Consider the following 27268-nt stretch of genomic DNA (forward strand, 5'->3'; position numbering starts at 1 on the left):
AATTAGAAGGAGACTTCTCAGATGATTCCCCACTTGAACTTACAATAATGGACGAGATACACAGACTAGATGGAATTAGCCCCATTTTACAGAATGTTTTCCTTTAAACAAACTTAAGAACAAGAGATGGTGGATGGCAAAGCCACTGTATTCCAGCTCTCTATAAAGGGTATCTGAACAAATGACAAATGCCAGGGTTATTGGGCTTTTCAAAACTGCATTTTCCCAAGAATGACTTTCAGTGATAGTCAAAGGGATCAGTTGTTTAAGAGGAAGGCAGGATCACTGGTGGAAAGTGAACAAAATGGAAAATCAAGGGGCATAGGGTTTTATATTCCAATTTCACAATCCATTTGCCTGCCTCAAATTTATCACCCATAAATTTGAGAAATTTGATTCACCTCCCTTACAAGTGTATTGCAATGTCATTGCTGTGTACATGCTATGTAGGATTAATAGCATGACATTCAAGAGGTTTTATGCTAGTCATACTGAATATAAACTTCTGAAAATGTGCAAACATAGGAAATATATGTTGAGTATGAGACAAAAATCCTTGTAATAAGAAGATAAAGACTGGAGATATAGCTCAGTGATAGAGGCGTGAGGCCATGTGTTCAGTCCCCAGCACCACACACACATTAAAAAAAGATACTAACCTTTTTCCAAGGAGAAAAAAAAGAGATAGAGATAGAAAGTGATAAACAATGAGATAAAATTAGATAAATCAGTATTGCACATTTGAACTATTTTTTAGAAGCTGCAAAAGTAAATTATGGAGGCATGGACATCTACTACATTTTCTGAAGTCACAAAAATATAACAGACTTCTAATTTGGATAACATTTCTTCAACTAATTACATACAACTGTTGTTAAGATAATCAATTCTGACGTGCTCTTAATACTGAGAGAGTCTTTCTGGTAGCTATCACCTTTCAAGATCTCAAAGGACTCTCACATATGTTCAGTGATATGTAATAACCTTGAAGGAAGTTCTAGCAAATGACAGAACAGCAATTCTAAATTCTCTTCCCCTTCTTTTTTTTTTTTTTCTTTCTTCAATCTGGAACAAGGTATAAGTCCTTATAGATAGGAAGGCAAAAGTTACTAGAGGGCATTAGAAGGAAACCTAGTTCAAAATAAAAACCAAATACAAGTTTCTAGTTTATTTCTTGGACATGGAAGCCCAAGGGCCTACAAATCCAATAATAAACCTAGTCATACTAGCAACAATCAACAAAATAGCTTTTAATGATGGGTTACCATTAGGTGGTTGATTACCTAATTCTGATTTAATGAGCCTGAACATAATTTTCTCTATGACTCTTCATAGAACATGATACAAACTTCATTCCAATATTGGGACATGATATGGCAGCTGGAGAGAATGCCTAAGGCTCCCTCCTATTTCCTTAATTCATTCATTTAATAGATTTTGAGTGTTTTATATTCACTAGAAACTACATCAAAGAACTCACAGTAAGATGGGAACCAGCTAAATAAAGAATCAAATTTGTGTGTTAAGCCTTAGCATGGAATTAATATTTGGCACAATGGTGAGTAGATCAAAAAGCTCTCGGAGGAAAAGGTAAGCTCAGCAGAAACTGTCCATATGGCAAAGGGAGAAGTCGTTTCCTGCAGAAAGAACAGCAGGGGAGAAAAGCAGGAGATATCAAAAATATGGTGAGTTTCAGAATTTAGATGTGGCTCCATATGGCTGGAGTATAAATCATGCATTGGAGAAGAGAAGAAGATGGCAAATGAAACAATCCAAAGTAGAAGAAAATGAAGATTCCATCATTTGGGCTTACTAGTCCACATTAAAATACAGTATTGGAGTGTTCATCACGGATATTGGTCTGCTAGAAAAATGTCACCTCCCAGGTAATAGATTTTGACCATAAGCAGTTGGTGTTGTACAAAGTGATCCAGAGGAAGGAGATATCCAGGTATGGATACAAGGTATGAGACAATCTCCAAAGTCTAGGAAAGACACAGGATCCACGAACTAAAATCTCACATGGATATTTGTAAATGACATAGCATAATTGACTCACTATGTAGCCACTTAAGGACTTTTTTTTTTTTTTTTGGTACTGGGGATTGAACTCAGGGGCACATGATCACTGAGCCACGTCCCCAGCCCTATTTTGTGTTTTATTTAGAGACAGGGTCTCACTGAGTTGCCTAGTGCCTCACCATTGCTGAGGCTGGCTTTGAACTCTGGATTCTACTGTCTCAGTCTCCCCAGCCTCTGGGATTATAGGTCTGCACTACCATGCCTAGCAAGGAAGTTTTTTGAGTGACTGAAAAAAACGACTCTAGAGGTTAAAGGAGACACAATTAGACATTTTATCCTTTGAGTGAACCAGGTGTCTCTTAAAATGTAAACTCAATTCAACTGGGTAACAACTCACATTTACTAACTGGCTTCATCTCAGACTTTCAACATTCTGCAAATGGATGGAGTGGAATATGGTCCCAATGTCCAATCTGGAGGGGTTTGGGAAATATCTATTATAAACTTCCATTTGAAAGATGGAAATCTGATTCAGAGATTTTGTGCCCAGAGTCACAGAAAATTTCTGGCGGATGAGAACAAATCGGGCAGAATACATTGTTCCCTGACATTAGTCAACCAACATGGTTGTAGCAGATTCCAAAATAATACAAAATATCAACTCCAGCTAGCATGATAACTTTTGAATTGTGTTTGACATTCATACAAAAAAAAAAAACAAGGCCAAAATTTAGAGATACTTTCTTAAATAATTCTTCACTCTGACAGTGAAACTCCTAAGCCAGAGCTCAAATTTTAATACTGAATTAATATAAATAAGATGGATTCTTACCATGATCTTCAGAAGAGACTGGTGACCTAAAAGGAGAAAATGTGCACAATAAATATTTTGCATATAATAATGATTAACAATCATCACAAATGACTTCATAGAAATGATACTCCCCAAATCCAGTTAATTAGAAACTATCAATAGAGTGCAAAGTTTAATTAAAGTACTAGTTGCATAATATATTGCAAATTAAAAACCCCTAAATCTTACCTGGATTGGTTGGACAGCAGGGGTTACTAAAATGTCAGTCTATGCATGATAGCACTGGGGTTCAATAAACTTAAGACAGTCTGAGCTTATGACAGATAAAAGCAAAATAGAAATATGGTGTTGGGTGAAGTTCTGTGATATCACCTAGTGCTCAGAGCCAAGCCTCCAGAGAAAATGCTAGGAATGCAAGGGGCATTAGGTTGTGTGTGTGTGTGTGTGTGTGTGTGTGTGTGTGTGTGTGTGTGTCTACTCAGTCAAAAATGAGACAGAAGTAAAATAAATGACATGTGCCTTTACCATTACTATTTTTTCCACTCTTTCTGGAATTTTATGTTTGAGTGAGCTTGAGATAAGACTCTCTGTATGCTGGCTTTATTCCTCTAAGAATATGAGAAATGGTTGAGGCAAGAAGTCAACCACTAGAGTCTAACCAACTTTCATAAACTAATCACTTTTATGTACCATCTGTGGGTTCATCTCAAATTATGATAGTTAAATATCAAATGAAGCATTGTGTCAACCATAAAAGTCTTCCCTCCCTCTGTTGATTCCTAATTGAGGTACTCTGTGCAACAGAGTCAGTTTTGTAGATTAACTCACCTCTATCTCCAAAGATTACAGTTTTAACTGCCAACTTTTTTATTTCTAGGGAAAATTAGTGACATGTAGCCCTATATTCAGAGTTGTTGGGATTTTGAAGGAAAACCCAAGAAACTATACACTTCCCTCATTCATGAGGAGTTCTCTGAGTGAATTCATACTACACTTTGCAACAGGAAGTTGACCAAAGATAGATTCAGGCAATTAAATCCTTCTATTACTATTTATTTATATTTAGGACATAATGATACATATTGGGGCAAGAATGATTCAGCATATAGTGACACAGCTACATCAATATTTAACAGTTGCACAATTCACAATAGCTGAGCTAAAAAGTCAACATAGGTGCCCATCCACAAATGACTGGATAAACAAATTGTGGTAACTAGGTATGGTAGCAATCCTAGCGGTTTGAGAGGCTGAGGCAGGAGGATCATAAAGCTAGCCACAGCAACTTATGAGGCCCTAGGTAACTTAGTGAGACACTGTCTTCAAAATAAAAAATTTAAAAAGGGCTAGCAATGTAGCTTAGTTATTAAGTACCCCTGGTTCAATAAATAAATATCTAAAAGAAAGAAATTGTGATATATACACACAATGTAATATTACTCAGCCATGAAGAAGAATGATTTTATGTTATTTTCTGGTAAATGGATGAATCTGGAGATTATTATGCTAAGTGAACTAAGCCAATTCCAAAAAAAACAAAGGGCAAATATTTTCTTTGAAATGTGGAAGCTGACCCAGGATAAATTGGGGAGGGGATAGATATTCAGTGGATTACAAAAGGTAATGAAGGGAAGGGATGGGGAATAAGAATAGGAAAGACATTGGAAAAAATCTGACATAACTTTCCTATCTAATATATATGAATATACCACAGTGAATCCCACCATCATGTACATCCACAAGACTGGGGCTCTAATTAGAATAAGATATACTTCATGCTTGTATAATCGTATCAAAATGGACTCTACTGCCATGTATAACTAAAAAGAACCAATTAAAAAAAAATTTTAAAAAAGAAGATTCAGCAGAATGATTTCGACTGTTGATTCTGTTCTACTAATTAATAAATTTCTTTCTATTATGGGAGTAAACAGTTAAGTATAAAGATATGGTAGTAGTGGAAAGAAAAACTTTGAACCTCCACTAGTAACAAAATGTCAAAAATTTCAACCTGATGCGTCTCTCCAAGCAGACTTTTCCATGTGAAAACTACAGAGGATCCCAAGGTTTTGGTGGAAAGGAAATTGGCGTTTGGGGCATGGATGTGGGAGTAGTGAGCAGAAGCTTGTCACAATCTCTAAGCGTGGCTGCCTGAGAAACAGCATACTACACTTTCCCTCTCTGAAGAGCTGGCTTACCTGCCCCCACTGGGATTTCCCCATTTGGTAGTGTCACACACTGTTCTTCTCACTAGGTTGCACTCCTCATGCAAACTGGAACTGTATCTTATTTAGAATAAGTATGTCCTGGACTTCAGAAATGTTAAATTGGTTTAATTTTGCTACTATCATGCTTATATTCAGACTCAGGAACATTCTGGATCTGGTCAAAAATCATGATGTTACCTTCAAATGACCTTCAAGACAACTTGGCCTGATTTTTTAGTTCAGCTGCGAGAAAACAGGCCTTGGCAAAGAGCCTGAAGCTCCAGGTTGCTTACAATGTGGGTACTTTTAGAGTGAAAGGATGCAAAACACCCAACAACAGAGACACCCCTAAACTGTTTTAATGCTAAGAAAAATAGAGGGGTGGGAGGTATGGAATGGAAGGAGACATAGGTTTGGCAAGCAAATCCAGAGAAACATATTTGCAACAAAATGAGCCAATTGCTTAAACTGCATTAAGAAATAAAAAGAAGTTTTAAGTTCATAAAAAGGAGTTAGTAAGAGGGAAATCTCTTTACTTCCAGTAAAGATTAGAAATAAGCAAAAATATGTCTTGGATATTTCCAATTAATTTTTCACAGAGCTACAGGAACAAAGAAAAATCCATGGACAACTGAGTGTCTCGGGTACAGAGCTCATGAAGCAGGGCCTTTGCTGACCTTCTGTAAAAGCAAAGCACTAATATTATACTTGAAAAATTCCAGATGGCTCCATTAAAGTCTCAAGGGGATGCATTCCACAGTATATGCAGGCAGTGGGGAAGAACTATCGATTTCAGAGTGCTTTGCAAGGATTAGTCATGTTGAGTTTCTGTGCTGAATGTCTCCCACACGCCTGGATTTGTGGAATTTTAAGACATATGGAGTACCTCAATCCTCACTCAGTATTTCACCTTTCACTGCAACAAGTCATTAAATTATTCCACTGAGACATGCACATCATCCATTATTGCTAGAAATGGGCATAAAAAGTTTTACAGAACTTAACTCAAGAGAAAAGAAATATTCTGAAATCAGCAATAGAAGTGGTTATTTTTAAAACTGCGGTTGAACCTCAGGAACATATCATCTTCCTCAAGCTGACAACTGAGACATGCAGGAAAGCCCAGTGCTTATTCTTCCCACCATACCTGAAAGACATGTTTTGCTCTGTCCCAGATGTGGTTCACTTTTTCTCCATGTGATACATAACTTAGACACAGCATCTGACCTTACAACATAAACCCTTACTAACATTCCCAGTGACAACATGACCTACCATTATCTTCACTACTTTCTTGTTCAGGAGTCTGCTATTATAATCTCATAATGTTTATGCTTTGGATGTTTTATTTATTAATTTTGAAATTTTTATACATTTTTATTTCATTCAAATTCAGCAAAGTAAAACAGAAAACAAAGCAAAAATTTTAGCCTCACACTTAAAATTATTTCTATTTTATTAAGCCTAAATAATTATTATTCATCTTTGAATCTTTCAATTCATGTTGATTCAATTTATTACCGGAGAATTCTTTATGTACATCTTTATGCTAAGTGACGGAGATATGAAGAACAATTTCAAAGAACTTGTCATCTAGTGAAGAAGAAAAATACATAAGCACATGATTATGATATAGTGAAAAATGTAATTATCAAACTAAATAAAGAGGTAGCACAGAGCAGAGAGAAAGAGCAATTCTGTTCTAAAAGAGCGAAAGAAGAATTTAAAAAGCAAGAACCATCTAAACTGGGCTTTGGGGAATAAATAAGAGCTTGTTAGATAAGAAAGGATTCCAGACAGAAGCAAAAGACATATAAGAAGGAGAACAGATATGAAATTTCATAGTGTGTTATCAGATGTATAAGTAACTCAGTATTGCTAAACTGTAAAGGATTTGATAACGGCTAGGACTAGGTAAGTAAGAGGCAGGGGCCATTTCATATCAGGCCCCTGGGGCCCTTTTGAGGTGCCCGCCATTTACCTTCTAAGTCAAACAGTGTAAGCGACATATTCTGGTTTGTATTTCTGAATGAGCAGGCTGTGGAGAGTAGTCCATAAAAGAGCAAGAAGAGAAATTAAAAGGCAGAAGACAAATTAAAGACCATCATAGCAAAACATCCAAGATAATGAGGCACAATAAAAATCTGTTCTTCAATTCTCTTTGAAACATACAAAAAATAATAGGGAGGAAAAAGACCAGTGAAAGAAACACCACCTTTGACTGAACTAGATGTTTATAAACATAGCCCATCATATGTTAAGAAGAGCTATCAAGTATAGAGAAAATGGCACCAAGTTTCAGGGGAACAAAGAGTTTCAATCATCTCAGTTGAAGAGACACATGCTAATCACGAATCACAAAACCTATGGTAGAAAGCCCCACTGTGAGCCAGGATGTCCTGTTGGTCAGAAGCTGGACCATACCCTTAAAGAGACTGCAGATGACTGACCTGAAGTCAAAATTTCAGCAACCTGCTAATCCTAATCATTCACTGCAAGCCAGAAGTTCCAGAAAGAACTCAGCCAATGCAAATTTTATGAATAATCCAAAAAGAACTATTGTGATATCTTGACAAAAATACCATAAGAAGAAAACCAAGTGTAGGCAGAACACACTCAAAAGATGTCAGTATGGAGCAGGTAAAAAGGTAAGAACTGCCAATAAATGTCCATGAAACCTAGAAATGGAAAAATGGGGATACAGGGTGAGGTGGTGAACACCTCTAATCCCAGAGACTTGGGAAACTGAAGCAGAAGGATCACAAGTTCAGGCCAGCCTGGGCAACTCAGTGAGACCCTGCATCAAAATAACAAAAAACAGAACAACAACAGCAAAATAAAACTGAAAAAGAGATGGGTTTGTAGTTCAGTGGTAGAGGTTTCCTTGGTGTGTGCAAACCCTGGATTCCATTCCTAAATCCTTAGGGGGCAGGGGAAAGAAGGAAAAAGAGAAGGAAAGGAGGAAGGATCAGGGAAAGAATAGAACTTCTGTGAAACAAACTTAAAGAAGAAATGCAATGATTGAGAAACAATTATAAAACTATAGGAACTAAAGAGCACACAGAGTTTCCCAGTCTTTGAACTAGAAGTTACAATTATCTGCTTGGTAGAATTCATTATGCTTTTTTCTACTCTGAGTTACTGTTTTTATAAGTCTTGATTGGAAGAGTCTCAGGTCAAAGCTCCCTTCCCAAAGTTAACCCTGCTTTGTAGAATGCTGAGGGCCATTGCCAAGTAGGAATGACGCATCGAAATTTCCTTGCCAGCATACCCCATGTTAAATGGACTTGCCTTGGAAATTCGCTGTGACATTGCATGTGTGTTTGAGAAAGGTGACCCTGCTCAAGGACGAGGGTGGATCCAGGTTTAGGGTGTATCCTGCAGGTTTTAGGAAGTATCCCGGTTTAGGATAATTTGGGTTTAAGGCGTTCCCGGTTTAAGACAATCTGGGTTTAGGGAAGTTCCAGGTTTAAGGTTATTGCTGCTGGGAATAGGGCGTATCCTGCTGTCTGAGTTCCTGTTGAGTTCTCGTGGAATTGAGAAAGTATTTTGGGACATGAATTGTGCGGCAGAACTTGGATTTCCCCAGAACGTGTGTAGAGGCCGGTGTGAGTTCGGGAATAAAGAATTGCTGTTTGAATCTACAAGGTGTGTGGTGGCTTGTGATCTTGTGCCCAGCCAAGACTGTGGCAGTAGAATAGTGTACCTTTCTCTTTTTTTAAAGATGACATTTCTCAACCTAGGGTGTATACAGAAATTTGAAAAACAAGGGAAGTACTATTTTAGGTAAAGGATTATGTAATTTTTATATTGAAACTAGCATAACCATATTATGAATTAAAAAATAAAAATTATTTGAATTCTTAAGGCAATTAACTTAAAAAAAAGCGGTGTTTGAAGCAATCAGTTTTAGGCAGTATCTCCAGGTGCCTAAGCAAGGAGTGATTCTTTTCTCTAAAATACTGGGGTTTCCATGGGAAAGTATGAATATCAAAAATTAACTAAATGCAGTTATGACATCTCAGAGTGAGTGGTTTTATTCAATTAACATGGGTGGATATCAAGAATCTGTGGGAATGAGACTTGAAGAACACACTGGCTAGGAATTTCTGCACAGGACACTGCTCCATCGAGCCTTAGCCACCACTAAGCAAGAAGCTCAAAGATAGTTTTTCAGATTGCCTTCCACCCACAAATTTTCCTTCAAATCCTCTTATCTTTCAAGTAGATCCATTACAAGGCATAAGGACACTGAAAAAAAAAAAAAAAAACGTACCGCTTTCTGCCAGTGAAGTAGTAATACATAAGCGCAATAATGCTATATTTATGAAGGTGAGTCTTTAAAAAGTACTGAACTTCTTTAAAAAGTACTGATGTTCCATGATTTTTCATCAATACACTTGAAAATGAAATAACAAGCTTTGTGACTGTTTCAGCCTTTACGGACTTTTGTAATGTTTTGCCATAGGTTTGGGATACATGCATTTTCTTGGTAAGTACCATGAAATGCTCTATATTTGTAAATTGGTTCCTAACATGATATTCTTTCTATTTGAATAATACTATCCTAATCCTACTTTTATTTTAAAAAGCATCTTTGCAGAATTTTGCTTTTCTCATTTTGAATCTTTAATTCAATAGCACACTTGGCTTTCTTACTTAGTTTTACTTCAGAATGCCTACATCATGGAGATAGATAAGATGTCAATAATTATCCACCTTAGAGTGTGCCCTAATGACACAGGAATGTTAGGGACCTGTGCATGTTGTGTCAATTGTCTTTTGGAGAGAATCATCCACAAACATCTCACCAGTAGTCCCCATCACACATAACTCTACTTACCACTTCTAAACCATCACCAGGTGGGGAGTCCAGCCAAGGGATGGGACTACCACCTACAGGTAGGTTTGGAATAAACATGCAGGACAAGAGCAAGGGAAGAGTCTGAGACACGAGAGCACAAATTCATATTCTGAAAGTCCTCAGCAGTGGAATATTTCTCTAAGACTAGATAGGGTAGGGAAGTGTGGGACATTCACACTAACTCACAGAACTACCTGAAAGAGCCAAGCCCCTCCATTCCTGGTTATCATCCTATAATCATAACAGAAAACAAAGGCGGGCTGCCGGGTGAGCCGGGGCTGTGCTTCCTGGACACAGTGCCCGGCACCTGCGAGTCAGTAAACGCTCCTTCTGTTGTGAAGTCCTTGATGGGAATGCAGCAGAGCATCATGCCCACACACTGGAGGCAACTCCACCCAAGGGTTTGGCCAGCTTTCCTCTTAGATGCCTGTTTGCCTCTTTACTTCCAGCTTTCAGAACAACCCCAACAGCAGACATACCACCAACTATATGTATGGGTGATCCTGCATTCTATTTGTATCTGACCTTTATGAATCCTCAATGTCTTCCCTCTTCTTTCGATCATTTTTTCATTTTCCCCTCTTCTGATCACAGCCCTGAGAATTCCCTGGACTCTTGTCATCTGTGCTTCTTCTTTGGTGGAATCCAGTCTTCTCTTGGCAAACAGCTACCCATCACGTGCCAACACTCTGGTTCCCAAGGAGAACGGCAGGACAATTCAGGCCTGGTCACTTTGCTCCTTGCTGAGACATTATCCTGGTTCTCCATGAAACCCCTGAGAAGTCCCAATTGACCCAGCTGGTTGATCCTTCAAGGTCCATCTTAAGTTGATAGTATTGCTGTGGACACATCATCTTTGCTTTTCCCTCTACTTTACCTTGAAGGAAGGTGATGCTATGCAAATTAGGGTGGTGTCTTAAAACTTCCAAGGGATAAGAATCTTCATTTAAATGAAATAAGCCCAGGGGTGATTTAATGTGCTCCCATACCATCGCGTAGACTATCATCTCTAGGTAATCGCCTTCCTCCCCAGTGTTTCTTTCAAGGGAATACACTGCCTATCCCTAGAGAACTGGTACACAAGGCCTATGATATCATTTGGGGGACTTGCGGGAGAAAAGGATCATGGATCTAAGTGACATCCTTGCCATTATCACTCTGGCCCCAAAGCATCTCTAAAATTAGGTAAAACAGAACCAGAAATCTCTCAACAATGAGAATCTCCATCAACTATATAATCCTCTCTTTGTTTGCTTTTCCTCCCCCTAGTTATGAATATTTCTCTTAAGACAATAAACAAAGCAAGTACAGTAAAAGAGAACAGGCGAGGAGGAGAGTGGAAGAGATGAAAGTCACAGCAAGCACACAGAGAGGCATTGAAGGAGAGAGAAACCCACTGTCTATTCAAGCACTCACAAACCCATTCAGGGAATGTCGCACAGCCTCAGAGGTAGCATTCACCACCATCAGAGGGATTGGGAAGGGAAAAAGCAAGACTGAAGGAAAGAGCCAGAGATGGGCATTGGTACGGAGGTAATAAAACAGATTCCAGATTGCATAGAATAAAGGTTGTTTGGTGAGTTCTTCAACTGAGGTGAATTTCCACTAATTCTTTCTTCTCATTTTCTATTCTTTGAGAGTCCCACACATCTACACTGATGACCCTCTTGTGAGCTGAGCTTGAAATATGATGTTTATTTTTTTTCAATAGGCCCTTTTATTTAGGAAATGTTTGGCTTTCAAAAAATAAAATTGCTTCACCATTAACTAGTACACTCTGATTTCTCCTGAATACCCTTCAGCAGTGAGCTGAGAGGCCCTAAAATGCCCTTTGAGTTTGAAATGTTACTGCCACCTACTGTTAATTCCCAAGAACTCCAACAAAATGAGGAGAAAGAAATTTCTTTGAAATCTAGGAGTTAGAAAGATGAGGAGAAATGAGGGAAAGCAGACAGGGGGCACAAGGAGAAATAGATAAAGATGAGTTGAAGAAACTAATACTTAACCGGCTTATTCCACATGAAAAGTGGACCATCATATCAGGGGCTTGCATTTTGAAGATGAAATGAAGAATGGTTTTAGCACAGCCTTTGTAATAGATTTGCCATCCTTCTTTCTAAAAATGGAGTGAAGAAGTAGAAAAGACAATTTCTTCTAAAATCCAACCAAAAGAGACATACACACAGTGATTCAGAAAAATTAGAAAACACTGAGCTTTATCTTAGTGACTTGGGGAACCCTGATCATAGACTCCTATTGAGACATAATCCATTTGAATTTTGTGAATGTGCACTTCTTTTTTCTAAAAGCTTATTTTGAGGCACGAAGCTCTGGATCATGAAAAAAAATCATTTGAGTGTCATATTTAGGGCATGCATGTGAAGTATGGAAGAAAAGCCATCTCATATATCCACGATCCAGGATAAGCAGTAGCTATGTTGGGGTACCCTGGTCAGTGAGAAAGAGCTTTCCTCACAGTTGATAACTTTTTATGAAATCTAAATAAGGACTCTGATCCCAGTTTTAGAAAATGGAAGAAAAAATAGATGGAGTTACAAGCTGCTTTGGCACTTCTCCTGAAGATAACTGTGATATATTCTAGAAGTTTTCCTGCGGACATCTCTTTCCTCCCACCTCTCCACTTCTCAGGAGGGAGTGCTCATGTTCATGACACTGGGGTGGGAAACAGGATCTAAAAGGGGCCTGTCTCCTCCCAACCCTTTTATATTCAAGGACAGGGGAATTTCTCAGTAATGTATCACAAACTACCCAAAACAGTGAAGGAGCCCTGTGAGAAAATAAGAAAGTGATTTCCCTTTTTTTCTCCCTTTCCCTCCCGCCTCATGTCTCTGTTTAATGTTAATCTTTTCTTCCTGCTCTTCCTCCCTGTTCTGTTCTTAGTTGCTCTCATTATATCAAAGAAGACATTTGGTATTTGTTTTTTAGGGATTGGCTAGCTTCACTAAGCATAATCTGCTCTATAAGAGGTTATGAGGGGAATGGGATAACAAACATGGAGGGAAATGAATTACAGTAGATGGGGTAGAGAGAGAAGACGGGAGGGGAAGGGAGGGGGGATAGTAGAGGATAGGAAAGGTAGCAGAATACAACAGTCACTAATATGGCAGTATGTAAAAATGTGATGTGTAACCGATGTGATTCTGCAATCTGTATTTGGGGTAAAAATGTGAGTTCATAACCTACTTGATTCTAATGTATGAAATATGATTTGTCAAGAGCTTTGTAAAGTTGTGAACAACCAATAAAAAAAAAAATAAAAGGCTTTAAAAAAAAAAAAAAGAAAGAAAGTGGACATGAAAGCAGAGCGACATGGAGAGCAAGCAATGAAGTGTCTCCACAGATGGCCACACTGGGGATAATTCAGCTGATTCAGTGTCTGAGTATTAAGCACTGCCATGAGTTTCACTCCATTCTGAAGATGAGGGAGAGGTTCAGAGTCCATCATCCCATTTTCAAGGAATTCTAGGGCGGGAGCTATGGCGTGAGATTACCATCCAAGTGAGTCCTGGAGAAAACAGACTGCATTTGTCATTGTTGTCACGCATGCTGATCAGCAGAAGATCTAGCAAAGATACAAGAGGGGAAAATGTGATATCCATCTCCCTGATTTCTAAATAAGTAGTTTTTCCATGGTGTAGATACATCTCACATCCTGTTCTCTTGAAGTTGTGGATATCAGAGGGGCCTCAAGAAGTTCTATAGTCTATGTGACCCTCCCATATCACCATTTCTAGTGGCAACCCAGGCATCTCTCTCACATCTCTGACCCTGCATCAGAAGGTATGAATGGTTACTGCACAACACCACAGCAATAAGGGCTATTTCTGGAAGGATTTCAAAATGCTCAAAATTAAACCCATTTAATCACATTATTCATCAAAGGCAGAAACACTGAGAAAATAAGAGTTTTGGTATAAATTTGAGAAAGCAGCACTGGACTGACCTGTTGTTTTGGAGATGAGTGTGAGAAAGTAAGAAGGATGTCAGAAGGCAGAGAGCAGAAATCACTGGATGCTGAGGAAATAGGACAAGTGGGACTGAAGGCAAAGGTCAGGACACAGAAGCCCATGAGAACCACCTGGCTCTCCTGGCACTTCCTCACCTGCATCTCTTCTCTGTGGAGGTGGGGAGGATGGAAAGAGGTCGGGGGGAGTCAGATTCCTCAGTGACATTCGGAAAAAGGGCAGGAGGAGGGCAGCCTTCGAAGGGTCCACCCTATGCACAGTGTTCAGAAGACAGGGTTTATATGCAGAGATACTTCACCTCACAAGTAAATGCGCCCACATCACATGTGGAAGAAACTATGGCCCCTCTGATTGTAAGAATTAAAAATAAATCCTTAGCTCAGATCCTGACGGGCACTTCTCTGTTTCCTCCTGTTGCACAAACATGCTATGGAAGCCCAGTGACTTGGGAGACATCTGAGGTACCTGCACCCCACAGAGTAGGGACCAGAGGAAGAGCAACCTGACAGTTGGCTTAATCTTGGAAATTTATTCCCTTCCAGCAAAGAGGGGGAAAAAATCACACTTCGCGTCCGCAGAGACTTTTCTGACAGTGAGGACATTTTCCCAGAATACTCTAGGAGATTATGATTAGTCTTGACTAAGTTTTAACCCCAGTCCTTAGAAGAAGTGAGCACTGGAGAAGAGAAATGCCATCATCTTGTAGATCTCCCCTGACATCATTTTCAATGTGACAGTATGGATATCATCCATCTCAGCCTGTATCCCAACTCCATTTATCACACTGATGAAGGTCAATGTCAAGAGGTGACCACTGGGCTCTTAAGAAAGAGCTAGTGATTGGATTAGGGAAAGAAGGACCAACCACAAAAATAAATGGCTAAGGGATGCTGCCACCAGCAGAGAGCTGCGCCCGGGGGACACAGGATAGGTGTGCATAGGAGCCCCACTTCTAACACAGCCACTGCATACAGCTGTCTCTACCTTGGCTTAAAACTCTTGCTTCTGAGTGCAGGGGGAGAGAGCTGTCATTTTCCCAGATTTAGATGATGCTGAAGTGGCTTGTCACAAAAGGCTCTGTCACCTTCTTGACAGCTTTTCTTAAGGCCCTAAAGCAGAATGGTGTTATGGGAAAGAGAAAAATCCTTTGTTTTGCTTTTAAAGCAGATTCTGGATAATCCCTGAAAGTCCCTACCTCCTCTTCCCAGCCGCCAGCTTTTATGTACATGTTGACGCTGTACTTGCTGCTGCTCTGGCTTTGCTTTATCTCTTTTTGTTGGAAATTTCTAGGAAGTTCTAGGATTCTGTTCTGTGCAGGAACTTTTGATAGTTTCTGGTTTCCCATGTGCCAAGTGACCTCCCTCTCCTCTCAGAGAATATTTACAACCTCTTCGAGGACTAAATTACACTGACATAACCCAGAGCATCCAGGGATGGCATGGGCTCCTTGATATGCCCTTCCTGTCCTCCCTATCTTACTGCTGAGCCTATCCAAAGTGCCTGTAACATCCTGTGCCCATCAGAATTACCTCCTACTTTCTCACCTGTGAAACACCAGCATCCCTCAGGGGTTCAAATGGATCATTATTATTTTGACATATAATATCCCTGCACCAAATACATTTATATTAAAGTTTGAAATACAAAAATGCATTCCATAGCCTAGTATACATATTCAACATTTAACATGTTGTTTTGTTGCAATTGCTAAGTGGTTAGCACTGGTTTTATTGTAGCAATCCAAATAGACAACTAATTATTTTGGTTTGAGAGAGTACACTTTTTCTAACATCCAACATTCATCCATTCATCCAAATAGACTTACTGAATTCCTGCTATTCCATCTATAGTGTGATGTAGGGGGTGCGGGGCGCAATGCATAGCTTGGAACTCATATGCTTTAAAGAAGGATCCATCAATTTTCCCACACATCCCCAATATTCCTTAAGTATGAGGAGGTAAGACTGCCAACTTTTAAAACTGAAAAAGGGAGAGCCACTTAACAGTAATCATATCTCCTGGTGTTGTAATCATTGCCCAAACTTGGAACTCATAAAAATGGAAGACCAGGATTTCCTAGCATCACTTTTTAAAAAATGCATGTTTACTATTAAAGCACAGGAATCCTAGCAAGAATTTTACTTTTCTTCCACTGTCAGTCAAAACAAGATATGTTGCATAGGATACTCAACTCTCTGTTTCACTAACTGAACTTGGAAATGTGACTCCATTTCCCCTGAGTAGCTTAGGGCCTCCATAATGCATTATTCTTTGAGGAGCACTTATAAAAATAACAATGCGAAATATCTTATTAAATAATTTGCATACATAGGGGAAGACTATTATTGTGTGTTTGGCTAAATAGAGGGAGTACCAGCTTGAGGGAAGGCAAGGAGAAAATGAAGATGAAAGGAAGATTGTGTTGGCTATCCTGTGTGTTTTTCCACTGAAATGATTATCCAAGGCGAGCAAGATTTAGACCGGTCAAAGGTGAAGCAGGGATAGGACCCAGCTATCTTGGTGAAACACATGCCAGGAACTACCCTATTCTGACAGCACTGATTTCATCTCTAAGACACATCCCAGCAAAACCTGCATCCCACTAAGAAGATTAATTTTCTCCCTCTTATCTGATTGTGATGCTCAAAGGATATTGCCACAGTCCAAGTCATCACCCAGTAATCTGTCTTCCTGTTGAGAACCCAGAGCTTTGACAGTAAGCAAAACCGCCCTTTTTATTATTAGGATCAGGTCATAACCCAATGTCCTCAGGAGAAATTGGGGAAAGAAAATTGTTGAGAGCCAGAGGGAGATGAGGCTATTACTCCTATGCTCAGAACATCTGAGTTTTTAGAAGTAGGGAGGATTCAAGGCTATCTTCTTGATACAGTGATTCAGAATTGTAGAAGGCACTAAAAAGTTCAGTTTTTCAGTTTGAAATAATATTAGGTGCTTTGGGTATCTCCAGATAATTTCTCACTTACATAGATTTCCTCAAGCACCTTCAGGTAGAGTGATGCTAAACTATCATTGACTGTTTTCAATGATCTGAGGGACATTTCCTGATAAGGGAAAGGAGATACTTATGTGTTCACATATAACAGTTGAGTAAAATATGCATTGGGTCCTTAAAAAGCCTATTTTTTTCCCTTTGAGGTTATTTTAATGAATTCTTTAAATACTCATCCTTTTCATACAAAAAGTTTTAAAAGTGGATTGGAAGAAAACAAGTTCTACTTTATCTTGTTTCCAAAACACTCTGCAAATATCCATTTTATCACTTGTCAGCAGAAACTACAATAATTGGTTTATAGACTAGTTCCCTTTGGATATAAGCTCTTCAAAAGGCAATAACTGCTTTTATTCAGGTTCATATCTTCAGCAACCCACGGACACTGGAGTTACCCAATACTGATTTATTCAATAAACAATTGACTGAAGAGTGCAACTGGTTTCTTAGAATTGAAACAAAATCATAAATGAAACCTCATACCTTATAGTTCTGTCTTGGGTAACATTATCTCTTGTTTGAGAGACTCACTCTGCTAATCATAGCAATCCATCAGCCCTGCTCAGTCGATTAGGTCCCAGATACCTGCCTAGACACACGTCTGGATCGACTGTCTGCCCCAGGGTTCTTCACTGCACTATCTCCCTATTGTCTTAGTCCAGTGGCAAAATGCTCTATTTTTATTTGTATGACAATCCTTCATTGTATTCCTTCAGGCTTAGGACTTAGGGATATCAAGAAAAGTGTGCATCTTTCAGGCAATTTTGGAGTTTTTCATAAACCACAAAATGTAAGAACTGTAAAAAAGTTATTCTCCTCAGAAAGTGAAGCAGTATCTCCCAGCCTTTTGCCTGCCCACCCTTAACCCACCTGACTTACAAGTGAGTCTGCCCTTTTCTCAAAGAGAATTTGGAAAGAATACACTGCGCTTTCATTCCGTGTCTATTTTCTTATCTCATGGACCCTAAAGTCACAGAAGATGGTAAAGTTCTTCCTTAGACTCAAAGAGATTTTGTCTGCTAAAATTTAATTCCCTCCTCATTCATCATCTGTCAAAATGAAATACAGTCTTGTCACAAACAGTGGTGGTACGATTAATGATAAGAGAAAACATGCTTTCAAAATCATGTTATTTTAAATAGAACTTTCTTAGGCACTGAAAACATTTTTTAAAAAAATTCATTGTGGTCCTAGCAGTAAAATATAAGTTAAGCACCTCCCGACAATTCATTTCAAAATTTGTTCTTAAAGATTGCCCTTTGCTCTGCTGACAGGTTTGGAAGACCCCAGGTATTGTGCATCCTTCTTTGGACTTCCAGTCCCTCTTGAAGGACCTGTGTGTTAGCTGGTGAGTATGAGGCATCTTCCTTAAAAATAATAATGCTTTCAAGTATAAGCAACAGCAATGCCACCAGTTACAGTAATGATAGAAATGTAATTCATCCTTAATTCCCTCTCACTCACCCTAAAGAAGGAGAGGAGATGATATGTCTAAGAATTCAAATATTAAAACCCTAAGAAGACCCAGAGGAGCCTGAGGTAATGGTCCATCAGCATGTGGATGAGTAAGGGCAGCTGGGTGGCCATGTGACACTGAGAAAGACTGGACTGGGAAAGGCAGCAAAGGTGCCTGCCATGCAAATAAAAAAAAAAAAAATTCTTAGAAATTTGTCTCCCTGTTTCCTTTTCCAAGAATCAATTCTAAAAATTTTGATTTTTTGGTTAGTCATTTATTTCATTGACTTTCTACTCCTTGCCACTCATTTCTCTCTTTATATCTTTCTCCCCTTGTGTTTCTTCATTCCTGACTCTGGGATTCTTCAATCAAATCGAAGGCTCTGTTTATTTGTCTGCAATAGTTTTTGCCTTGATAAATAAATCTGGGGTCATGAGTCATTCTGGGAATGCCACTTCAGCCATAACCTGAAGATTCTGGTAAATAGTTTGTTCAGTACTAAGAATTTAAAGTGTCCCATTTGATTTCTTCTTAGAGACTGGGTTGAAGATGTTAGAACTGAACTTCTCCTATCTCCAAGTTGACTGAGGCTTTAAGTCTGAAAGTAGCAGATGCCAATTGTGTTAAGAAAATTCTTCAGGCTAAATATATATAAACATTGTTAAATATACTCCTGCTAGGAAGGTAAATTTTGCAATATTAAATACATTTGAAACTGCATGTATACTGTGCAACACAGAAGGGCATACGCAGCAGGCTGCTGGCTGCATTATTTAAAATAATAAAATATTAGATGTAAATACAAAAATGGAGAAACAGATTATGGCATATTTGTGCTTTAAAATTCTACATGGAATAAAATAATTTACAACCTACATATCAACATGAATGAACTTCAAAAATATGATGCTGAATAAAGTAGAAAGTTCCAAAATATATACACTGTGTGACACAGGTGATGAAAAATTTTTTAAATGTAATACAAAAAAAGCCATAAAATTATGTATTTTTGTACTCTTCTACATTGTCTGTGGATTAATAGAAGGACAATGCAAATATAGCAATGATGAATCAGGGTGGTCAGTGTATGAGTGCCTTTATATAATAACTTTATGCTTATATTGGTGTATATTTGATACACTTTAATGCTTTTTATTTTTATTCATTTTATTATTTTTTGTAGTGCTGGGGATTGAACCCAGGCCTATGCATGTGAGGCATGCACTCTACCAACTGAGCTATGGTCCAGCCTTATTTAATGCTTTTTAAATAGAAGTCTTAAACCATGAATTTTCATATCAATCTCTTTTTTAAAACAACAAAGAATTTTTTTTCTTGCTTCAAAATTTTTTTTCAGTTATATTTACTTTATGGTAAGTTTGCAGTTAAATATTTAATGTGCAAACAATGTACTACTATTATTGTAGGATTTTTTCCTCTATAAATGTTAAAAGGAAATAGAAACCAAAGTAAATCTTTCTGAGGCAGTGAGACTTGCGGCTGGGCAAGCTGCCTTTGCATGGTCCCTTTGGGAAGGCAATATACTAGTGGAAAAGCATGATGTCATTTGAGCCAAACTGACCTCATTCAAATTGCACTTGCTCTCGGGTGACTAAATTAAATATTTTACCCTCTATGAGCCTCAATTTACTCATATGTTAGGCAAGGGCTAAATTTAAAAGTCGTTGAAAGAATTAAAGATAATTTCATTATGGTGAAAAGCCAGCAGGATGTATTCCATAACAGTAGCTATTATAACATGAGGTATCTCCATAGCTCTACTTATCTGTCTATATCAGAGATGATCTCCAAACAGACAAAAAGAGGTTCCTCCTATGGAAGTAAAGGACATACTAATAACAAAGCAAAGTTAAGAGTCAGTGCACATGTGCTGGTAAAGTACTTAGTTTAGTTTTGACCTCTTTTTTTAGAAAATGTAAATTCAAACAACCATTTATATGTGTATAGATCTTCAGTGAGTCTGAGATGGAGATGGAGCCCAAGATGATGGACTGTTTGTTCTGCTGAGTGTGGAGACTGCATGTGAATGCTTCACTGTGACTCCCGAAAATCGACAGCTATCAATTAAAGATCCACGTTTGTGAACAACCAATAAAAAAAAAAGATCCACAAAAAATTTAAGAGAAATTCCTAAAAGGATAATATTGGGTCCTGCATATGCAGGGATCCATGGATACAACCTACTGAAGATAAAAATATTTGAAAATATATGTGAACTAAATATGTACAGTCTTTTTTATTTTTCTTGTCAGGATTTCTCAAACAATACAGTGTAACAATTTATATAGCATCTACATTGTATTAGGTATTATAGGAAATCTAGAGGTGAGCTATATGCAAACACAGCACCATTTCACATAAGGGCCTAGACCATCCACAGATTTGGGTAACTGTGGTAGGTCCTAGAACCCATCCCAAGTGACACGAAGGGCCAATTGTATAGCCTAAATAAAAAAAATCAACATTGATTTAGACATGGTGTTTTAAAAACTTGGGCTATCATGTTCAGTGGAACATTTGTTTGTGATTTGGGGGAAAAACATTTACTACTTTAGAAGTAATTCCTTCATATATCCATGTACATCAATATGTCCTATATAGAAAAATCAGTGCATAGAAAACTAGATTGAGATCATATTCCATTTTTTTTTTGGAAACTGTACACTAAAACATTCAGCTGTTTTGTATGGGCTTGATTTCTATTTCTGCAGCTAATTAAACTCTAATTTTCCAATAAGTCTGCCCACAGATAGACGACCACTTTTTTTAAAAGCTATTCATGGGTGGCTGACGAGCCCTGCTTCTCAAGCCCTAATTCTGTATAAAAACAAAGTGGAGAAACACCCTGAATTGTAAGCAATCAAAATGCCTTCGGAACCAACAACATGTTTAATTAAAAAAGAAAATCTATACTAATTCATTATTTTCCCTTTACTCCCCTTCACATAAGAAAATAGGAGGTAATACCAAGGAGTAATTAAAATGAAGTCTCTTTCTGCCCTCCGGGTGTCTGAGTAGAACCTTTGCCAATAAAATAATTAGCTTCAGATTTCTCATTTTTCTCTCCTTTGTCATGCTGAAATTGCTTCCGGGTCCTCTTTTAGAAACAATGTACTGTCTTCCCCCTTCAGTTAACCCTGGGCTCCTAAGAATCTTTTTTTTTTTTTTTTCACAGTTTCACAATTGTTTATTCACAATTCTGAATGTCATTTCTGATAACCAAAAACTCTACTAATACCATACTTGATAAAAATTCTGATCTAATGAAACTTATTCAGCAGTAAAACTCTAAGTGAATTGATACAAAGCTATTTATAGTTGTTATTATTTAATTTCACTAAGCTTTAATGCCTCCTAAGAATCTTAGCCATCTTGTTTTTCTGTCAAAAGGTGAGATTGGGTGTGACAGGGCCATTGTCAGTATTTGATTAGCACCCCAAGAGGACTGGAAACCAGCCTACTTTCCTGAATTGCAATGAACTTGATGGGGCCATTGGCCTGAAACTAAACAGTGGGTGCAAGAGGGTGTTCTGCACTTGCACTTAGGGATAGGAGAAGGGAGGGTTCACTGAGAACCAGGTGCCAACACTCTTGCAAAGCTCAAACCTGCATCCTTCTTTCCACCCAAGATCAGGTCTGAGAAGAAAGGACACCTGCTATTCTGATCTCTGAACAAATACTGTATTCGTTCACCCACAGAGACTGCAACCACACACAAGCAGCACCCCACTTCAGGCAAAAGAGCTACTTGACAATAGTATGCAGAGCAAACATGCAGAGGCTCATCTCTTGACACAAGGTCACACAGATGAAAAACTAGGGGTCACCTCCCAACGATTTATTCACGATTACTCTCATGCATGTCTCCATGATGTGGTAAGCAAGAACATCTGACAAATACTGGATGCCAGTAAAGAAAACACTGGTGGAAATCAAAATATTGAGAGATCCGCATGCAGTCTCAAGGTAGCTCCCGAGCAAGACAAATGGAAGTTCCTTCAGGAGCTTGAGGTCCATAAAAGTGAGCAAGGAAATAAAATGTCAAGCCACAGTGACACAGACATGAGACAGCTTGAACACCACTGAAAAGGGAGACCGTGCTATTAGTAAATGACATAGGGTACAAATCTCCCAACAATCACAGTGGCACCAAGGAAGATGGCCAGAGACTCACTGTAGCACACGGGAGTGGCTGAAATCTTTCATATCTGAGTCCTCGTAATGGGGAGTTATCATCCCCAGCCCACTATCACTCAGCATGCGTTTCCGCAGGGCAGGATTCCACCAGTCTGACAGCCTGGGAGAAAGAAAGGCACCAGACAGTTAAGCACTAAAAGTCAGCAAGTGATTAACTCCGTCCTATCTTAGGAAGGCCCTTTTCTCCACACTGGAGAAGTGAAATCCACCTTGACTGAGAGTTTGTTTCACATTTCCATATTTCATTGATTCTTTGTTATATGAACTAATTGGAGGATTTCACCTTTTTCACAGATAAACTGAACGTCAAGATGAGATGATTTTGCTGGGCCGGGCGGCAAATGCCTGTAATCCCAGCAGCTTGGGAGGCTGAAGCAGGAGGATCACAAGTTCAAAATCAGCCTCAGCAACTTAGTGAGGCCCTGAGTGACACAGCAAGACCCTGTCTCTAAATAAAATATTTAAAAAGGGGCTGGGAATGTGGCTCAGTAGTTGAGCATCCTTGGGTTCAATACCTGGGAACAAAAAATAAAATAAAAAATAAAAAAGATTAGGTGATTTTTACATGTGGTGGGAGTCAGAAGCAATAGAGAGCCTGGCACAGAAATGCAGGTTAGAAAGTTACAAAGCCCATCCTCCTTCATTGTTCTTGGATCCTAGTTTATTTCTTGAGAACCGATAAGAAGTAAGAAAGGGGTGGGTTAGAGTTCTAGTGGATTTTCCGGCTACTTATATTTGGAGCTAAGAGGTGTAACCAAGGGAAAACCCATTTTTCCTGGCCAGTATTTGACATGGAGAGAGTGAGGGGTCAATGCCGAGGGAGCCTTGGCAGGGCAGCCTCACTCCTCATCAGATCACAGGTGAGCACTTGACTTGCGGGGCAGGAGGACCCCAGATGCCAGCGCCTGCCACTGTTGCATTGAGATGTGGCATCACACATGCTTTCCCACAGCTGACAGGTTGGAGGTAGAGCCACAACACACAAAGGTGGCCTTTGGGACATCTGGGGTTACCTTAGGCCACCCTCGTGCCTGTGACCTTCGCCTCAGGCCAGCACAGTTCTGGTGACACTGACTTTCTACATGCAACTCTGGATGGTTCCACGCTTCCATGTCAACCCACTCCTGATCCCCACACACTCAGCATATACTGTGGACATCGGCTGGCCCTGGTGGAGTAGCACATGATAAAAAATAGCAGCAATGGACAAAAATTGAAACGGAAAGTGAATTAAGTGAAGGGGGCCAACGGAGAACATGCCTGTTTATACTGTGAGCATGTGCACAGGCCAGTCTGCTCTCCAGGACTGTCCTCATTTCACCTCTTCAGCCCCTGTATACCATAAAACCCCCTCCTCTGCTTTTATTTTAATTTTTTTTAGTTGTCGATGGACCTTTATTTTATTTCTTTATACATGGTGCTGAGAATCGAACCCAGTGCCTCACACATGCTAGGCAAGTCTGCTACCACTGAGCCACAACCCCAGCCCCCTCTGCTTAACTTTTGCACTGTTGTTTCTCAAGTCTTACACTAGTATCTCTTACACAAAACAGCTTCAAATAAATATTTTTGAATTGTTAAAAATTTTTGAAATCGCCTAGAAACGTTAACACTATTTTGGTAGTGCAACCTGGTAAATGCCTGGGCTCTGGCATCAGAGCTGACTGAACCCTAGGTTTTTCCATTTGTTTTCTGTGAGGTATTAAGCAAGAAACATAACCCCCTAAACTTCAATTTTCTTATGTATGGATTTAAGATAATAAAAACTAAGCGGCATCATTATAAAATGATTATGATTTTTAATAACATAATATTTAATCAATGTCCATCAAAGGGCCAGAATCTATTCTAAATGTTTTATCTCCATCAGTTTGTTTACTCTTCAAACAACTTCTCTGAGTAGAAATAATTGTTATTACATTTCACAGGTAAGAAAACAAGCACAGAGCACTTCCAATGATTAATTCACTAGGAGAATACAGGAGGGGCATACAGCACAGTGTGTGGCTCTTAGTGAGAGACTGACATGTCACAGTCCTTGTTATATAATCTATGTATCTCAGCCTGGAAACTGGAGACGAAGAGAATCACTGTCACATCACCTCTGTCAACTTTTTGTTTGGATAACAGACCAAATAAATGGGCATAGATGCACAGATGCAAGTACCTGTCGCTTCTAGGTCTGGTAGGATGTGTTGGTGTAATGGTTAAAGAAGGCTCCTGCATGACACAAATCTAGTTGGGAATGTGCATTCTACACAGCTACTCATAAGTCAGACTAACCACACAACAAGCTACACCTCACTCGATAAAAAAGAAAAAAAAAACACCAGAAAATCTGCACCTCAGAATAGTTTGCTGGATTTCAATGTCAACTTCAAAAGCAAGCCAGACCCAGAGGTCACCCTGAGGCCAGCCTGATGCTGGTGCCAACCAAGGAGAAGCTCACTCACCCTGAGGCCTGCTCTACTACCAGATCAGGCATGCCAGGAGGTGTCCCCGCCTGCTGTGACACCACCATATCTGGGTCGAGAATAAAAATCTCATCTTGGGAAATCTCCATCACGAAGTGCAAATGTTCCTAAGGAAGAAAAATGAACCTGTCAGATGACTGACAAGATGCTCACATCCATCAGCTAAACAATAACAGAACACAGGATCCTTGGTCGTGAAGAAGAATGCAACTCCGTACACCAAGCCTAAGCAATTGATGTTTTCCCCTGAAGCAGGCAGTGGGCAATGGGGAGAGATGAATCCCCCTTGGTTCAGGATTCCCAGTTGACCAGGATCTTGTGAAGTATAACCAGAATTAGCCTTGCCTCTTCTTCCCAAATACTAACAAAGAGCTGACACCACACATGCCTCTTGGTCCAGCATCAGTGCCTGACAGCTTGGACTTCCTCTCCCAGGATGAAGTCATAGTGAAGTGGCCTGGCTGACCACTGGTTTCAACCTGGGTTCAATACCATTTGCACATTGTTTTTTTCCTGCAGAATTCAGACAGTAGGAGGACTTGTTAAGCTTGAACAGAAACATTTTTTTTTCCCCTCATTATGGAACTCTGGGGATTGATTAACTAAAACTATGTAGCCTGCATATACAATTAGGGTCTCAAACTAATTTATTAGAAATGAGTTTAAAAGACAAATTTTGGGTTGGCAGGAGTAAAAGCACTTGTGTGAAGGAAAATTTGGTATGCACGCTGGTGATGATATCTACAAGCCATGTTACTATCTATGACCATTTGCAAGATCAAGCCTATCATTCACTCCAAAAATCATAAAATACATGAAGACAAAAGGCCCCCGGGGCTTCCACTACAAATACAAATACAAAGTTTACAAATGTTTCAATGCTTTTGTTGGAAAAACTTATGAGACTAGCTATAAATACAGTATACAGACTTTGGAGTTTTTCAATTTTGTCAACAGGCTGAAGGAAACTTACCTGAGATCTGTCTATTCGATAAAAGCGGTCAGCAGAAGTTGCTAGGGGAAAAAGAAAAAAAGCACATAGTATTCAGGTTCATCTGTGATTTGTCACCAAATTTACAGCCTTATCTTTTCCCACTGTGCCAATCAAAACCTTTGCATTTCGGTCACACTAGTGACCACACCTGGCCACTCCCTAAGTCTATTAAGAAAAACTCAGCACTGAGCCACTGCTGTTCCAATGCTTAGAAATGCCTTCCCCATCACATCTGCAATCTACTCTTTCTTGTCTTTTAAGGAACAACTCAAATGTCTCTACTTCTACGATACTTTCCTCTATTCAATCCACTACCCTGGAAAGAATTTATTGCTATTACCTCTGTGCATGTTTATATATTATTTAAACTTGTTATACAGATGAATTTCACCCATAACTATGAGAATAAGATACTAGCTAGCTTCGTCAAAGGTTTCTGTTTCATTTATTCTTTTATGTCTTTAGAAATTTTTATAAGACCTGAATAGAGCTTTATTACATAAAGAAAGCCAGAAAAACAAACAAACAAACAAACAAAAAACCCCAGACTTCCTAAGGAAGGGCTTGAATGAAGATGCAGCCGGAAACACAGCTGGCCTTAAAGCCATCACATGACTTTCAAACTGCGTCCTTAGAGGCCTATCTGAAGGAAACAAACAGACAAAGTAGATAGAGATATGGATATGGCATAGATGGAGATACAGATCATTCTCTGAGAGGAATTGAGGTGCATCTGTGGTATGAAAAAAAAAGAAAACAAAAGTACATATTTTGAGTATCTAGAAATTATTTTGAGTATTCCTAATATTTAAAAAAAATATTTCTCCTCCCTTAAATCCAAGAGTTCACATATTACAGATGTTTTACAAAAAAAAAAGAAAGAAAAAATAGCATGAGAGAAAAACTCAAAAACACAATTTATCATTTAAAAATCACAATTTTTTAAGAGCAGTTTTTCTCTAAATAAAAGTGAGTTAAGAACTAAGACAATCAAGGTCACTGCTCTTTAAAATGTAAGACTAGAGTAAAATCTGCCTCTAAAATGACTTATTCTACTCTGTTCTTACCCATGGTTTCAGGCATGATTTTAACCACGAGTTAACCATTAAAAGGTTTTCAATGAAACTCTTTATAGAGTAAAATAATATCTAGATTAAAACCATTATCAACACCATTATCCACTAAGACTGTACATAGAACATAACATTTTTATAATAACATAT

The 27268-nt window shown here is 38.8% G+C and overlaps 1 protein-coding gene across 2 annotated transcripts in view; it reads right to left on the bottom strand.

The window, feature by feature from the left end:
- Window positions 1-27268, bottom strand: part of DGKI (diacylglycerol kinase iota) — a gene marked incomplete at its 5' end in the record, with an annotated part of 420328 nt that overhangs the window by 36983 nt on the left and 356077 nt on the right. For both annotated transcript variants that reach the window (XM_081286431.1, XM_081286430.1), the window contains 4 exons: window positions 2855-2880; window positions 22555-22677; window positions 25031-25158; window positions 26025-26065. In XM_081286431.1, the coding sequence (XP_081142557.1) occupies window positions 2855-2880; window positions 22555-22677; window positions 25031-25158; window positions 26025-26065 (318 nt within the window). The remainder of the gene's footprint in view (window positions 1-2854; window positions 2881-22554; window positions 22678-25030; window positions 25159-26024; window positions 26066-27268) is intronic.

The sequence above is a fragment of the Spermophilus citellus genome, assembly GCF_964194105.1.
Source record: "Spermophilus citellus genome assembly, chromosome: 3".
NCBI classification, from domain to species: Eukaryota; Metazoa; Chordata; class Mammalia; order Rodentia; family Sciuridae; genus Spermophilus; species Spermophilus citellus.